Below are 15,950 nucleotides of genomic sequence, written 5' to 3' on the forward strand. Positions count from 1 at the left end.
TCTTTCTTTTTTTTTGGGGGGGGGGGGGGGGGGGGGAAGGGGCAGAGTGACAGTTCTTTGTTGCAGAATAGAAACCAGCGGTGATGGAGTGAGAGTGAGCATGACACAGGAGAGAGAGAGAGAGAGAGAGAGAGAGAGAGAGAGAGAGAGAGAGAGAGAGAGAGAGAGAGAGAGAGGGAGGGAGGGAGGGAGAAAGGGAGGGAGGGAAGGAACTCCTCCTACCAAATGTATTCAGCCCGGGCCGGCGCTTGCTCTCTTCACAAATAGGACACGGATCTCCAAATGCAGCCAGTCCCAACCTGACCCCCGAGCACCGCGGAGCCCCTGGCTGCGAGCACCGGGAGCGAAGACCCCCATAAAACACAACTTTTGACCCGTTATTAGCGGTGCGCAGCGAGGGCCCCCTCCTCTCTCCCGCTCCACGGCCTTTCGGACTACTGCGTTTGGGCTTTTTCTACTACTTCTTCTTCTTCTTCTTCTTCCAAAAGGAGGTGGACTGTACTCGGGAGGCAGGACGCGGGTGTATCTATATCTTCCATGTTTGCAGCCTGCCGTTCCCGTGCGTGCTCCTCTCCCGCCCGGAGGTGAAGCAGAGAGAGAGAGTGTGTGTGTGTGTGTTTTTGGGGGGGCTCGCCGTGTCACTCCGTCTCGCCGCGGCCGCCGACGGACGCGGGGGAAACGGGGCGCCGCGCTGCAGCAGTGACAGCCGTTATATGGAAGTTGTGGGCTGCAAGACAGAACCAGGCAGTTGCACGTTGCGCGCAGCGGGAGCGGACAGGGCCATGCTTTTCCACGGGATCTCCGGGGACCACATCCAGGGGATCATGGAGGAGATGGAGCGGCGATCCAAGAGCGAGGCGCGGCTCACGAAGGGACTGCAGATCAACGGCAGGGAGACGGTAAGGAAGGGGCCGCGCGCGGGGGTGTGGGAGAGAGAGAGAGGCCGGGACGCGCCGCGCTCGGATCCGGGCAAAGAAATGTGCTCCAACTTGTGCTCAGTGTTTTGTGTCTCAGTGTGACGACATTTAGCCAAATAGTATTCCAGATATTTGCAGTAAATTAATTCAATTATGCAGGATTTGAGGTATAACATTATATATCCAAAAACGAATAAAACAAGCTCATTATTTGTGGATAGTGTTTTCAGTCTGTTCACACGGTGTAGTTTCTGTTTCATTTTGGGAATAATTTTCAAAAATAAATCCAAGACAATAAGGCCCCGTGTAAAATATTTAAACCCACAATATTATTCTGTATTTGTGTTGTCACCATCAGGACAATTTCCTGGTAAATTGTAGCGTTCAAAGGCTGTGCAAATACGTAATTAATAGTTTACAATATCCAAGTTTAAATGCGTTTTGACAATTAGAAAGACAATCTTCAACTGTCTCTGATTAAATTACATATTATTATTTACAGTTACAAAATTAACATGGCGTTTTTAGAGTTAAACTCAGCATTGGGCCAGAGCTGCTCACATTGCTCAGACTTCACGCAGCACTGGGCTCCTTCATTCTACTTTGATTGCCTCGTTTCGCAGCTCGTCACAAAAAGGCCTCAGTTCATTTGACACGGTTCGAGTCGATTTGTCAGTGATTAAAAGTCACGCGGGCCATAGATTTAGACACGCCGGTGGGCCCCCGCACTGACTTGTGTCTCTGGCAGCAGACCATGCCCTCCATGAGCCCGGAGAAGCCCGCCCTGTGCGCCGGCTGCGGGGGGAAGATCTCGGACCGTTACTACCTCCTGGCCGTGGACAAACAGTGGCACTTGCGCTGCCTCAAGTGCTGCGAGTGCAAACTGGCCCTGGAGTCCGAGCTGACGTGCTTCGCCAAGGACGGGAGCATCTACTGCAAGGAGGACTACTACAGGTAAGAACAAACCGCGGTGCAGCACGGGAAGGAGCGTGGCAAATGGCGCCGGCGCTCGTGCGTAAAACGGAGTAAATTTACGCGTGAATATTGCGCGTAATGAGACTAGAAATTAGGATGGAATACACACATGGCACGCGCATTGTTGGGACGTTTAAACACGCCCAAATGGACTGTAGTATTCGATTTGTAATTATGTATTTCACACCAGATTTGTGCCGAAATATGATCCCATTTTTAGGCTGTATTAATTTTGGATACAATATTTTCCAGCGACAATTATTCAGTTCAATAACAAAATTAACCACAAATATTCACAGGAACAACACATTTAAAGCCTTCTTCAGTGTGTGTTTAAAGTGTGGCTGTGGCTCGGTGTAACCATGACTATAGTGCGTTCACACATGTCGTTATTTGCTGCTAAATTGAGCCGTTTTAGTCGTGACGTGGGCTCGGCTCGGTCCCGGTTCTGGTCCCGGTTCTAGTCCTGATCCAGGCCCGCTTTAGTCCCGCTTTAGTCCCGGTTTAGTCCCGGTTTGGTCCCGGTTTGGTCCTGGTTTGGTCCTGGTTTGGTCCTGGTTTTGACGCGGTGACAGTGGAAGTCAAACGCAGCCTGATGCGCGCGGTGACTCGGCCGTGGGTCAGTCCCGTGATTCACGCCCACGCGAATCACGGCCCCGCGCGAGCTTTTAAACATATTTAGACACGTAACATACGACGCACGTGTTGATGGCTCGTGCGGATTGGAACGTTCACACCAAGTCGTCCATCTGTGGCGCCGCGTCGTGTTTGGCAAAATGAGTCTTATTTTCTCAATGAAAAAGGCGGTCGTGGCTTTGAATCCAACTTCCTGATAATATGAGCTAAAAATACACAATTGTCAAAATATTCGTAGTTATTTTTGTCGAACTACAATGTGTAAAATTATTCTGAACAAATTTGAAAATGCCTTTGTAAGAACTGCACTTGAACAAATGTGTGTTTCACTGTTAAAAAATGGGAAATTAATTTAAAGACTGTTCAAATATTATTCAATTTAAGCATAATGTAAAAAAAAATGTTAAGAAATATTAAACATAATAATAATACAATATACAAAAAAATCCACATTATTTATTTTTTAAACAGAATATACCTTTTGTTGTGAACATACTATGGTATAAATAAGACTTACACTTATTCTTAATGTGGAATGTGTTATGTTTTTTTTTCTCTTTTTTTAACCAACATTTAATAATTATCCTTGTAAAAAAAACTAATAACATGAAATTAGAATTAAATATAATGCTCTGCTGTTAATAACCCCAAATATAGAAGTCAGGGTGTGTTGCAGTGAAACGGCTTTTACACTTCCACAAACGCCACTAAAACTGGGACTAAACATGTCCGAGGCCAGGACCGATCCAGGACTAAACCAGGACTTAACAGGACTAAACCAGGATTAAAACCAGGACTAAATCAGGACTAAACCAGGACTAAATCAGGACTAAAACCAGTACTAAACCAGGACTAAGCCAGGACTAAATCAGGACGAAACCAGGACTAAACTAGGACTAAATCAGGACTAAAACTAGTACTAAACCAGGACTAAGCCAGGACTAAACCAGGTCTAAACCAGGACTAAAACAGGGCTAAACCAGGACTAAACCAGGACTAAATTAGGACTAAACCAGGACTAGACCAGGACTAAACCAGGACTAAATTAGGACTAAATCAGGACTAGACCAGGACTAAACCAGGACTAAACCAGGTCTAAACCAGGTCTAAACTAGGTCTAAACCAGGCCCACATAAGAGCTAACCCGGGCTCAACCCGCGCGTCCCCCCGGCGCCTGCACGGCCCTGTCCAGGTCCTGACTGTGCGTCTGTTCCAGAAGGTTCTCCGTGCAGAGGTGCGCGCGCTGCCACCTCGGCATCTCGGCCTCGGAGATGGTGATGCGCGCGCGGGACTCGGTCTACCACCTGAGCTGCTTCACGTGCACCACGTGCAACAAGACGCTGACCACCGGGGACCACTTCGGCATGAAGGACAGTCTGGTCTACTGCCGCCTGCACTTCGAGACGCTGGTGCAGGGCGCGGACTTCCACCAGCAGCAGATCAACTTCGCCGAGCTCGCGGCCAAGAGCGGCGGCCTCGCGCTGCCGTACTTCAACGGGACCGGCACGGCGCAGAAGGGCCGGCCGCGGAAGAGGAAGAGCCCCGCCATGGGGATCGACATCTCCAGCTACAACACAGGTGAGACGCGGGGAGGCTCCTCCACATGGCGCGGGGATCGATGCTCCACCACACCGCGGTCTGAATGCGGCAGGAAAAGAACATTTGGCATTATACAGACTAATACAGTGCGTGAAATGAATTGTTACAGTCTAAAATTCGTATCTATAGACTTAAAATGGCAGAAAAAGGAACATTTGGCATAACACAGACTAATTCAGCGCGTGAAATGAATTATTACAGTTCAAAATTCTTATCTCCAGACTTGAAGTGGCAGAAAAAGGAACCTTTGGCATTACATTGGCCCTATATGTGTTAATGGTAATTTAAAATGGCACAATTATGTTTCCAGACCCAGTTTTCCCTCACGTCATGTTGGCAAATGTTTATTTTATTCCACCATAAACAGGAACGACGAGCACATTCTCACACATCTCACGCACAGTTTTAAAAGTGCACAGAAAAGGACATGTTTGCACTCTTATGGATCAACATTGTAAATGGGAATATTCTATAACAAAATGGCACTTGTTTTCCTCCAACATTCTGCATCTTTCCTGTGCTTGTTTGTTTGTGACGATATATTTTTAAGGTTGTGGCTTGGATTAGGTTTAGGAAAGGGTTTTGGTGAAGGTTAGGCTTTTGGGACAGGTTTATCTTGGCAAAAACTGCGTTGGGGAAAAAAACAAAACAAATACCGACGCAACAAAATGTGATATTTCTGTGATATTTTGAAGACAAACAGGCTTTTACACCACGTCCAAAACAGCCTAACCCGTGCGCAAAAAGGCCACACACAGAAACACGGGCTGTAAATGGATTTGGCACAGTCTTATCCACGCGTATTTGCGCATTTCACCGTCACAGCGACTGTCTAAACTGCGCTAATTACCCAAATATGACCCTTAACCTGCGCACACGTCATCATTAACTCTAATTCAGATCGTAACAATTGTACAGCGCGCGCGTCTGTGTGTGTGTGTGTGTGTCTGTGTGTGTGTGTGTGTGTGTGTGTGTGTGTCTGTGTGTGTGTGTGTGTGTCTGTGTGTGTGTGTGTGTGTGTGAGACCGGTCATTTTAACTCAACGTGAAATCCCGTTTGGCGTGACCGTCGCGTTCTTTTGATTTTCCTGCTAAATTAGGTCCGTGTTAAACGTCACTTTCACCTAAAAAAAAAAAAAAAAAAAACGGGGGTCCACTGTGGCTGTTCCATCGCGACCCCCCTCCCCCTCCCTCCCCGCCGCGTCCTCACTCCCTCCGACCCGCGGCTTTGTGCGAACCCCGCGCGCGCGGCCGGGGAAACTCGGTCATTACCGTGGCGCTCGCGGTCAGCGGGGACGAATAGGGGGGAATCTGCGCGTTAATTGTTCTTGGTTAATTGAAGTTGACGTCGGAATCTCTGCCGCCGCGGTCAGTTCTCATGTGGGGGGGCCTCGCGGAAGGGGCGGGGGGGGGGGGGACGCGGCTTATACTCATTTCGAGAGGCGCGTTATGCAAATGCCGCCCGTTCTCCTGCTGCTCCCGGTAGAAACATATACCAGGGAAATGTGTGGCTGGCAGTGGAGACGTGCCTGACAGAGAGGGGAGGAGAGGGAGAGATGAAAATAGCGTCATCTGGTTGGAAGCGTGGAATATTAATTCGTGGAGGATTTGAAAGGCCCGGCCAGTGGAAAACCTAAGCTGATTATCACGCGCATCACACTCGCGTCCCGTGGGCTTTTGTGACAGGCTTCCACTTTACACAGACACAGCACAATATGTTTCCCAGAGTCACAGACACCGCTGCGTTTATGGTCACGCTTTGGTTTAGGACCAGGATTATGGCTGACTAAAGGTAAAGGGCAGTTTAAGTTCTTAATAACGTCCCATTAAGCATTTATAAAAGTACTTATTCAGGATTTTATGTCTAAGGCCATATTTTCAACCATAAATTCCATTGTAAGTTGTGTTCATTATTAAGCTCTTGTTTAGTCTTAATGAACATTAATAAGTTTTGTATAAATACTAATTAACCACTAAATAACAGATACATTATTATCGGCTAATACTGGTCACTAAACAATCAATAGCTTAAAACACATAATGGAAAAATAAGTGACACTTTATTACAATTGCACTTTAATTAGCCTTAATAAAGAAAGAACAAAGACTTAATTCATAATGAACATATTGTTAATTAAGATGATTCAAGCGCAGTAATTAAGGCGCTTTAAGTTATAAATCTGAATGTTTAAACCAGAATATGAAGCTCAATGGGAAAATATTCAGAGTTATGTTGTATTTATTAAGGCTGTTTGCTGTGTAGTTTATATAAATCTGTATAGACAAATATCAGAAAAATAAAATATTGCTAAGAAGAAAGAAATGAAGCCTTTCTATTGGGATCCTGGCAGTGGACAGTTGATTATTATCAGATTTTTGGAGTTATAAGATGATGAAAATGAGACGTAAACAGCAAAATTCATCATTCTTGATCGTGAACATCAGATTTGTCCGTGTTTTATGTAATTTAAATAATCTTAAAGTGTCAAAATACAGTGACAGAAATGTATAGATTTGTATTCCGGACACAGACGAGTACTTTCACCTTTAGTACTACTTTTTGACGCGTACAGTAGCAAGTACAAGCGGCCTATAGTGTATATCTGCATTGTTGGTTTTGGCGAGCGTTTCCTCTCGGGTTCGCTTGGCGCTCCGGCGAGTCCGGCCCTTGTTTGTGTTCACACGGTCGGTCCCTGAGGAGAAGACGCAGCACTTATGGCGTCGGCCCCTCGGATACGGAGCCACCCGGTGGGTCGTATCCAGCCAGACAAACCCCTCACAGCCAGAAGAGATGTAGCAACGAGGAGCGACAAAAAAACACCGCTTTTCATTTACAAAGATCACGTTTTAGTCTGATACGGACAAAAAAAGATGATTATTGAAATTAGGCAGTTTTGTTATGGGTAAAACTGAATACAAATGGACAAAATTAGCTGTAAAAATCGTGGTGACTGAATTTCAGAAGCAAAATTGCACATTTTTGAGTAAAACTGTCAATAATCTGAGCGGGAAAAACATGCAAATTCAAACATTAATGAATAAAATAGCCGAGCTGGTTTTGAAAGAGAGGCAGTTTTCAAGCCCTGCAAATATAAATCAATATAAATATAAAGCAAATGCATGCACAAATCCTTCTTTATTGCATTTTCCGCACAAAGCGCTGAGCCCATGTTTTGATATTGCAGAAAATACGGCCGCGTCAGCAGTTTTTTGGCACAAAGAAACCGTCGGCGTCGGACAAAAGCAGCGCTTCGTTTTTACCGCTCAACGAAACGAGCGTTTAATCAAAAGAGGTGTTTTTTCTGTGTGTTTTGGTCATGATTTTTAAAAGGTGCCCATTTATAACCTAAAACGGCGGCGCAGTTTAGTAATACCCCGAAGTAAAGTGGTGACAAACGAGACGCATTAGGCCGATTAGTCTTCGCCAACGCAGCACAAACGGCCACGCTCTGAACGGTCGCGTTATTGTGTGGAAATTTGTCTTTATTAAATGCCACACATTAAAAAAAAGAGCTGGTTTTGACTGCGGTTTTTGCATCGGAAGCAAAAGAAAAGATTGAACCGTGGCGTAGTTTTCTGCGACTTCACAAACACAAAATTGGACATGTTTAGTTGAATCATGATGTGATTTAATGGCACTTTGGCTTTCTTGATTCAAATCTGAACTTTGTTGTCCTTAATGTTTTCAAATTGAAGTCAATGCGGGGCCAAAATGTGCAGTTTATTTGCAAAAAGTGCAAGAAAATGAACAAGATCGTCAAAAGGCTTCAGTGTGTTTTCGTGCAGTTAAAAATGAAACGTTCGTCCGGTTCAGTCTAAATGACCAAGAAATTCACATCACAATTTGTCTCAAAAACGTCGTACGGCCTCATCAAAACTGCAAATCGTAAAAAATGTCAATAATGTAATTTAAATAATCAATCTCTGAGACACTTTTGTTTGGTATATTTGAAACTTGTCTGGCGAACTTTACGTTTGTCACAGTTTAAACATGTAATTCACTATTAAATCAAGATCAAATTCATGTCTCAGGCTTTAATTTTTCGTAAACTGTTGCTGTCTGATTTCTGTATAAGATTATGTTGTGATTATATTGTCACAAAGAGCGGTTTTATCATAAAAGTGTTGAGATGACAAGCAGGCGTCATGACAATTGGTTCCTCGTAAAGAAGTCTAAAATTAAATAATCAACAGGCAAAATGTGTTTTTTTTTAATGATGTTTTTTCACATTTTCCAGAGCAATATTAAGTTTGTGAAAGAATTCTTCCTCCAAACATCGTCAACTTCAACATTTATGGATTCATGCAACGTTTTTGTTTGTAATTCTTTTAAAATGTTGCATAAATCAAAGAGCAACGTCTGAAATTTGAACACCCTGCACTTTAATAACGTGAACACAACCAGGACTAAACCAGGCCTAAACCAGGCCTAAACCAGGACTAACCAGGCCTAAACCAGGCCTAAACCAGGCCTAAACCAGGCCTAAACCAGGACTAACCAGGCCTAAACCAGCACTAAACCAGGCCTAAACCAGGCCTAAACCAGGACTAACCAGGCCTAAACCAGGCCTAAACCAGGACTAACCAGGCCTAAACCAGGACTAAACCAGGACTAACCAGGCCTAAACCAGGACTAACCAGGCCTAAACCAGGACTAAACTGGGCCTAAACCAGGACTAACCAGGCCTAAACCAGGACTAACCAGGCCTAAACCAGGACTAAACCGGGCCTAAACCAGGACTAACCAGGCCTAAACCAGGACTAACCAGGCCTAAACCAGGACTAAACCAGGACTAACCAGGCCTAAACCAGGCCTAAACCAGGACTAACCAGGCCTAAACCAGGACTAAACCGGGCCTAAACCAGGACTAACCAGGCCTAAACCAGGACTAAACCAGGCCTAAACCAGGACTAACCAGGACTAAACCAGGCCTAAACCAGGACTAACCAGGCCTAAACCAGGCCTAAACCAGGACTAAACCAGGCCTAAATCAGGGCTAAACCAGGACTAAACCAGGACTAAACTGATTTCAATTCAATCTATTTGCATAAATATTTATTTGTTTCCTACGTTTACTTTCTCATTCAGAAAGTGTGATTTGCTTAAGCTGGTCACAATGTGAAAGAAAGTAAAATTAGGATTCAAAAGAGACTGGGCTCTATATGAATATCTATAAAATAAAGTTTAAATCTAAAATATAACCAGACAAAAACACAGGAGGAAATGGGTCAAATGTATGAAAAGCACATGAAGGACATCGTAAAGGGTTTAGTTCATTATAACAGCAGTAGATATTGTTGTTCTTGTTGTGGTTTCTGTCCTTTTTTCTGTATTTTCTGTATTTTTTCCGTCCCTTTTTTCTGTCTTTTTCTGTTCTTTTTTTGTATTTACTGTTCTTTTTCTGTCCCTTTTTGTCCTTTTTCTGTCCCTTTTTGTCCTTTTTCTGTCCCTTTTTTCCCTGCCCTTTTCTGTTCTGTTCCCAAACACAAACTCAAAAAAATAATCTTACTAAGCATTTTATTCAGTGCTGTAGAATTAATTACTTTAAACGACCTTAAAAAACGTCGCTCACCCGCTCACTCTGCCCCCCGCAGGCTGCAACGAGAATGACGCAGACCACCTGGACCGCGAGCAGGCCTACGCGCCCACGCAGAAGACCAAGCGCATGCGCACCTCCTTCAAGCACCACCAGCTGCGCACCATGAAATCCTACTTCGCCATCAACCACAACCCGGACGCCAAGGACCTCAAGCAGCTCGCCCAGAAGACCGGCCTGACCAAGCGCGTTCTACAGGTAAGAGTTTGAAGCAGACAGAAAAGCCCCTCCCACTGCCCTGCATGAGCCCACGTCACCGCCCACCATCATCGACACATCACACTTTTGTTTTCCTTCAGTTGATCCATCTAGACGTAACCTTGGTTCTACGATTACACTTGGATTATGACAGTGGCTCGGTGTGATTGGGGAACAAAAAAGAAAAATTGCCTAGTTTTTGGGGGATTTGCAGTTAAAATTCTTGACGCCTTAAGCTCAATTGCAGAAAAATAAACCAATAACACGCTTGTACAAAAAGGTAAAAACAAAGTGCAAGTCGTAATTGTTGTTAAAGTGTCAAATTTATGCTGTCAAATGATAGTTTTTTGGAAAAAGCAAAAGAGTGCATTTTTTGTCGACAGAAAAGGGCTGCAACAACCGATCGACCAATCGCGAGTGATCACAGTCGTATCTGGAGCATCGCTGATTGTTATCTCGACTGTATAGACTCTAAAAACGCACACGAAGCGACAACAGCAACAGTGGCATTTTTAACTCCAAATGTCAGATAACGCTTTCAGATTTTCCTCAATAGTTGACATTATTGTGAATTTACTCTGTTTAGAAGCCTTCAGTAGACACATTTCAACTTTTATTTGGTCGATAATGCGTCTAAAAAGTCTCGATGTTCAATGGAAATAATGATTTGACTAGTCGACTGCTAAAATAATTAAAAGAAATAATAAAAAATGCTAGTTGCAGCCCTAACACAGAATGAACTCTAGCTTTGGATTTGTGTCGTCAGTCTCAGCGCTAACTGCCCCCCTCAAACAGCGAATCACGCACATATCGTTAGCAGTTCTTGGTAGTTGTAGTAGATTTGTAAAAAAACAATCAATCTGAAATTACCAAAAAGAGTAAAAAGACACGTTGGGATTGGTTTGCAGGTTTGGTTCCAAAACGCTCGGGCCAAATTCAGAAGGAACGTTTTGCGACAGGAGAACGGAGGCGTTGATAAGGCGGACGGCACCTCGCTAGCTCCGCCCTCGTCCGACAGCGGCGCCCTAACCCCGCCCACCAGCGCCTCCACGCTAACTGACCTGACCAATCCCTCTATCACTGTAGTCACCTCCGTCACCTCTAGTTTGGACAGCCACGATTCGGGGAGCCCATCACAGACTACACTGACCAATCTTTTCTAACCAGTGCCAAACGGTTGCTTTTTTTTGTTTTTTATTGATTAAAAAAAAAAAAAAGAAGTGACTCCTCCCTTCTTTCTTGGCAAAGTCGAGGGACAGCTCCGGGGAACAAAGTGTGCCGTTCTGCGCACGAAAGAGGACGCGGCCGCATTGGAATCATTTTTTGAAAACTGTGTAGCATTTTCTTTTCTTTTTTTTTGGAAGCGCACGGCAGCCATGTTTGTAGTTTTTTTCTTTTTTGAATTTTTACTCCCGGAAATGCATCCACACGAAAGGGACGCTCTGGTCGACGGACTCACGCTAAACTTGAAGCTTGTTTTGAGAACAAATTACACTATTTTAACTGGCTTTATTTGTACTAAGCCCATCCTAATTTATGGTTTGCAATTGGTAAATAAATTTACTATGAATATTTTTGAAATCTGTACTTGTATGCACTGTGTTAGCACTATAAATTTAAAGGATTTTTTTTTTTTTTTTCGTTTCTGTTTTTTAAATCATTAAGGGAAACTTGTAGAATGTGCTGTAAAACTAATCATTTTTGAATGTTTTTAGAGCGACGTGTGAAAACTGCTCTCGACTGTGCGGGAAAAACTGTCAATGCAGTCAAGAAAATTTATCTGACTTTTGGATTTTTAAAAAAAACTCAATCTGGGCACCATTGTAACCAATTGCACTTTTTCCCCCCCAAAAACGCATCAAAAGGATTTTTCATAGTTGCGCATCATCCTGCCCAGTAATTATTATGATTATTTTTTAATTCTATGATATTTTTTTGCTCAGGGTAACAATGTGAACACGAGAAGGGACTAGCGCTGCAAAACGAGCTGGAAAACTAACCTCAGATCTTTTTTTTTTTAGTTGAAGAAATCATTTTACATTTTATTGGTTGTTTTTGCCACTAAACAAACCAAAAAAAGCTTATATTTTGGCTGGAAAATTGTACATTCTCGACTGGACAATGTTAAATGCCTATCTCACTTCTACTATGTGCCTTAATATGCTTAACCTTGGGAGAAAGATCAGGATTATATGTTATTTGTTAAAAAAAAAAACATCCTTTCGCCTCACTAGAATTGTACTTTTTCTTTGCATTTTTCAAAAAAATTTAAAGATTTCCCCCCCCCCTGGTGTAATGCTGTTACGAGAGAGACCAGCAGGGGCAGCGGTGTCAGGACGCACTCTTTCACGACTAACCCAGAATCTATGGATCTTCATGTTAATAGTTGGGTGCAGTGTTTATCAAGATTGTCCATGTTTTTTCCCTGTTTCTTGATAAAAAAAAAAAAATATGGTGTATAAAAAAATAAAAAAAAATCACCCCTTAAATATTTATGGACCAAACGGTTGTTATATATAAAAACATTGTGTGAATAAAAATAATTTGCTTTTAACAAAAAAATTCAAGGCTTTTATTTCCTCATTGCCATTATTTTGTGTTGAAATTTTTTTTTCCAATTTTTTTTACCATCAACAAACGAAAAACACTTCCATATTTTTAATTTCTCTCTCCTATTTTGATGATGTTTATGGTTTTTTTGAATGTAATGCCCCATGGATTTGCATCTATAATCCCTGTAGTCGGAAACCTTCTTTTTAATGCATGGCTTTAAAAATCTGAAATTGAAAGGAATGCTTAATAAAAAAAAGAAAGCGCATATTTGTAATATTCGTAATTTGAATATTTTCTTAAATGCATACTGGTAAAAAAAAAATCCCTAAAGTGCAGTTAAAAAATTTGATGCAAGAGCCAGTAAAGCCAGGTTCTATCTGTAGTTAATATATTCTTACTCTATCGTTTCTTTCAGGGAGAACAATTCTTGGGGCATTACAGCCATACTACATCCCGACGCTTGAAAATTCCCTAAACTATTAAGCGAAGGGATGGGAATTCCTCACCATGGAAGACAAAGACAATAAAAGATGTTTTAGCCTATTGAGAGTAAACACGCACGCTTAACCCGAACGCACCATGCATTTCTCTGACTTTTATCCGTGATTTGAAGAACCGCCAGTGTATCATGACGACGCCGGTGTGTGTGTGTGTTTGCTCAGACTATTGTGTATTAGTGACAACAGACATGTACTGTTTTTTTGGGAGTTTTTGGTTCGAAAAAACTCCAAAGTTGTGCTAAATTACACACACAAACAAACACGAACGAACACAGACATGAAGGAAAAAACGACAAAAAAACCAACACAAATTGGACAAAGCGTAGACGCAACACACACTGAATTAACAAAAAAAAAAAACGACAAAAAAACACAAAAACTGACACCAGCCTGCTAAAGTAGAAATTTGTTTTGAGTGTGATTTTGCAAGTCTGTCCGGCCTTCCTTGGAGAACGTTCCACTGGGAGAAGAAGAAGAAGAAGAAGAAGAAGAAGAAGAAGAAGAAGAAGAAGAAGAAGAAGAAGAAGAAGAAGAAGAAGAAGAAGAAGAAGAAGAAGAAGAAGAAGAAGAGAAGGAGAGCCGGAGAACGAGAGCCATCTGGAAAGGAGGGGGGGGGAAACTGAAAAAATGAATGAAAAAAAACAAAAGAAAAGATAAAAGATTGTCATCCTGCATGCAACCCATCGCCGTGTTCACATTTTCCTGGAGATGTGTACGATTTGCCTTTGATTTATTGTACGAGTCATTGTCAGCTGCCAAATAAAGAGTGTGAAAAACGGCGTCTCTCGTGAACAGTTAGTGCCTTGGAAATGTCACGGAAGGAAAGAGGGAGGACGGAAGGAGGGAAGGAAGGAGGGAAGGAAGGAAGGAGACCACGGGCTTATTATCTGTGTCTGACATTCACGACGTCGCTGAGGAGACGACAGGGGAAAAACTTGATGCTGTTCCAACGTGACTTTACGTAGAGTTTGGGTTCACGAGACTTTGTGCAAACGAGCTGGAGGCGGGTCAAACGCAGAGGTTTTGTGGTTCGTGGTCGATGCCCGTGTCAAAGTGAGTGAAACAAAAACTGGCACAAAGTGAAATCATCTTTGCGTGACGTTAAGACAAAGCTTTATTTGACCCATGACGAGGAGATTCAAGAGAACAAGTCGAGAGCAGCATCAGGATAAAGACAAGAGAAATAACTTTAAAATAGTCTTAAATGTCATGATTGTGTTGCTTTTGTTGGTGGATGTCGTTTTGTACTTTTAGTTTGTTTTTATTCCTAATTTTGCTCCTGATCCTGTTTTGTCTGCTATGTGTTTTATGTTTTGAACTTTTAAAAATGGAAAAAAATATATAATGAAATAAAATAGAATAATAATGATAATAAAAATAATACAATACAAAATAATAATACTAATAATAATGATGATCATGTAAAAAATTATAAAATCATAATGATAATAAATAAAATTGTCTTAAATCTAATACAATGTGCAACAAGAGCAAAAAAAACAACGGTGTAGTTTATGCACAGAATAAAACCATTATAAAAAGCATTTAAAGCGTCTTTAGTGTGTTATAGTGATGCAAAAGAGTGTCTAGTTAAAGTGACTTAACACACAAGAGCAGTTGAAAAAAGCACTGCATTAATAAAAGTTCCTGCTCAGTTCCACAGGCCGCTACTCGCCGTCTGAAACTGTGATAAACTCACAGCGTCGTCGTGACAGCAGATCATGCAAACTGCCCTTTGTTCATCCTGGTGTAAAGGTTTCATCTGCCATAAAAACATATATATACAGTCGTGTCAAAAAAAGTCACAGATTATGATAGAAAAGTGACAGATTTGTACTCGGGCTGTAAATAGTGACGGCGCCTTTGGGCTGTAATTGACTGAAGACGTTCGACTAAAAGTTCGATCGTGTGCATTGATCAGTCGACACACACCAAACTATCTCTGTGACCCAAGCGGGCATTTGACCCAAAGTGCGCTGACTCAAAAAGAAAAGTATTAGTGCAAATTTGTGCAAAAAGGCAGAATAAATTCACAATTATTCCCACATTTTCAGCTGACTGATTTGATGCCTTCTCCTTGCACATTAATCCTGTTTGAAATCAATAAAATAAAATAAATAAATAGTGAATAGTTTAATAGTTTAATAGTTTAATAGTGAATAGTTTAATAGTTAATAGACGCCATCAACACATGAAATTACACACAGCCCTTCTACGCGTTTACCGTCTTATTCCACACAAACGTTTGTCTTTGGGTTTAGCATCGTTAGCTTGATGCTAATTACTCATTAGTTTGATCACACGCTTCTCTCTAAGTCTTTAACATTCTGACTTGGTTCATGACAGTGCGATAAATTAACAGTTAAATACATAGAACAACTATAACAGTATTAATATGATGACTTATTCAATTATTTTATTTTACTTGATTTATTTATTCATTCATATTATATTTATTTTATTTTTTTATTTTATTTTTGTATTAATTCATTTATTATATTTATTTAAAAAAGGCCTAAAAAGCATCAAAAATAGTGAAATAAAGATAAAAACATACAAATTGTCACATTTTAAAACAAGACGCAATTAAAAGTAGAATAGAACGTTTTGAGGTTTATAACACGCTTTTATTGAGTCTATTTATGATTTCACGGTTTGACTATTTACACTAATACTGAAAAAACTGCGTCGTTCAATCCGTTTTCTTTGCCATAAAAAGCCATTTTCACAGTTTCGCACCACATGAAGCGGCGTGCAAAACGGGGAAGACGAAAACATGGCGGCGAGGCAGAAGAGAGAGGGGGGAAAAGGGGGGAGAAAGAAGGATAAAAAGAGAGGAGGGAGGGAAGGAGGGAAAAGGAGGAGGGAGGAGGGAGGAGGGCCAATGGGAGCTGTAAACAGGCCGGTGCTGAATTCCAACAATGTGGGGGAAAAAAAACTGCAACCGACTCCAAACGCTCGCCTTCTCCACACACC

The 15,950-nt window shown here is 42.0% G+C and overlaps 1 protein-coding gene across 4 annotated transcripts; it reads left to right on the forward strand.

Moving 5' to 3' along the window:
• The first annotated feature begins 676 nt into the window (after positions 1–676).
• lhx9 (LIM homeobox 9) lies at positions 677–12,995 on the forward strand. Of its 4 annotated transcripts, none has more exons than XM_072438122.1 (5): positions 677–899; positions 1,669–1,871; positions 3,745–4,106; positions 9,722–9,921; positions 12,890–12,995. In XM_072438122.1, exons 1-5 carry the CDS (start codon positions 714–716, stop codon positions 12,947–12,949), a joined length of 1,011 nt encoding a protein of 336 aa, XP_072294223.1. In that variant the 5' UTR covers positions 677–713; the 3' UTR covers positions 12,950–12,995. The 4 variants fall into 4 exon arrangements, with proteins under 4 accessions (XP_072294223.1, XP_072294224.1, XP_072294221.1 ...); XM_072438123.1 differs by having other exon boundaries at positions 3,748–4,106; XM_072438120.1 differs by lacking the exon at positions 12,890–12,995 and adding an exon at positions 10,830–11,114.
• Positions 12,996–15,950: the final 2,955 nt, after the last annotated feature.

Source organism: Eucyclogobius newberryi, unplaced genomic scaffold (genome assembly GCF_026437365.1).
Source record: "Eucyclogobius newberryi isolate DKJ021-1_F unplaced genomic scaffold, fEucNew1.0.hap1 SCAF_9, whole genome shotgun sequence".
NCBI classification, from domain to species: domain Eukaryota; kingdom Metazoa; phylum Chordata; class Actinopteri; order Gobiiformes; family Gobiidae; genus Eucyclogobius; species Eucyclogobius newberryi.

What these genes read in the sequence shown, in the direction of transcription:
- lhx9 (XM_072438120.1), top strand. Translation starts at nt 714, where the DNA reads ATGGAAGTTGTGGGCTGCAAGACAGAACCAGGCAGTTGCACGTTGCGC. An exon ending in AGATCAACGGCAGGGAGACG is followed by an intron (nt 900 to 1,668) that starts GTAAGGAAGGGG and finishes CTCTGGCAGCAG; the next exon opens with ACCATGCCCTCCATGAGCCC. An exon ending in TGACCAAGCGCGTTCTACAG is followed by an intron (nt 9,922 to 10,829) that starts GTAAGAGTTTGA and finishes ATTGGTTTGCAG; the next exon opens with GTTTGGTTCCAAAACGCTCG.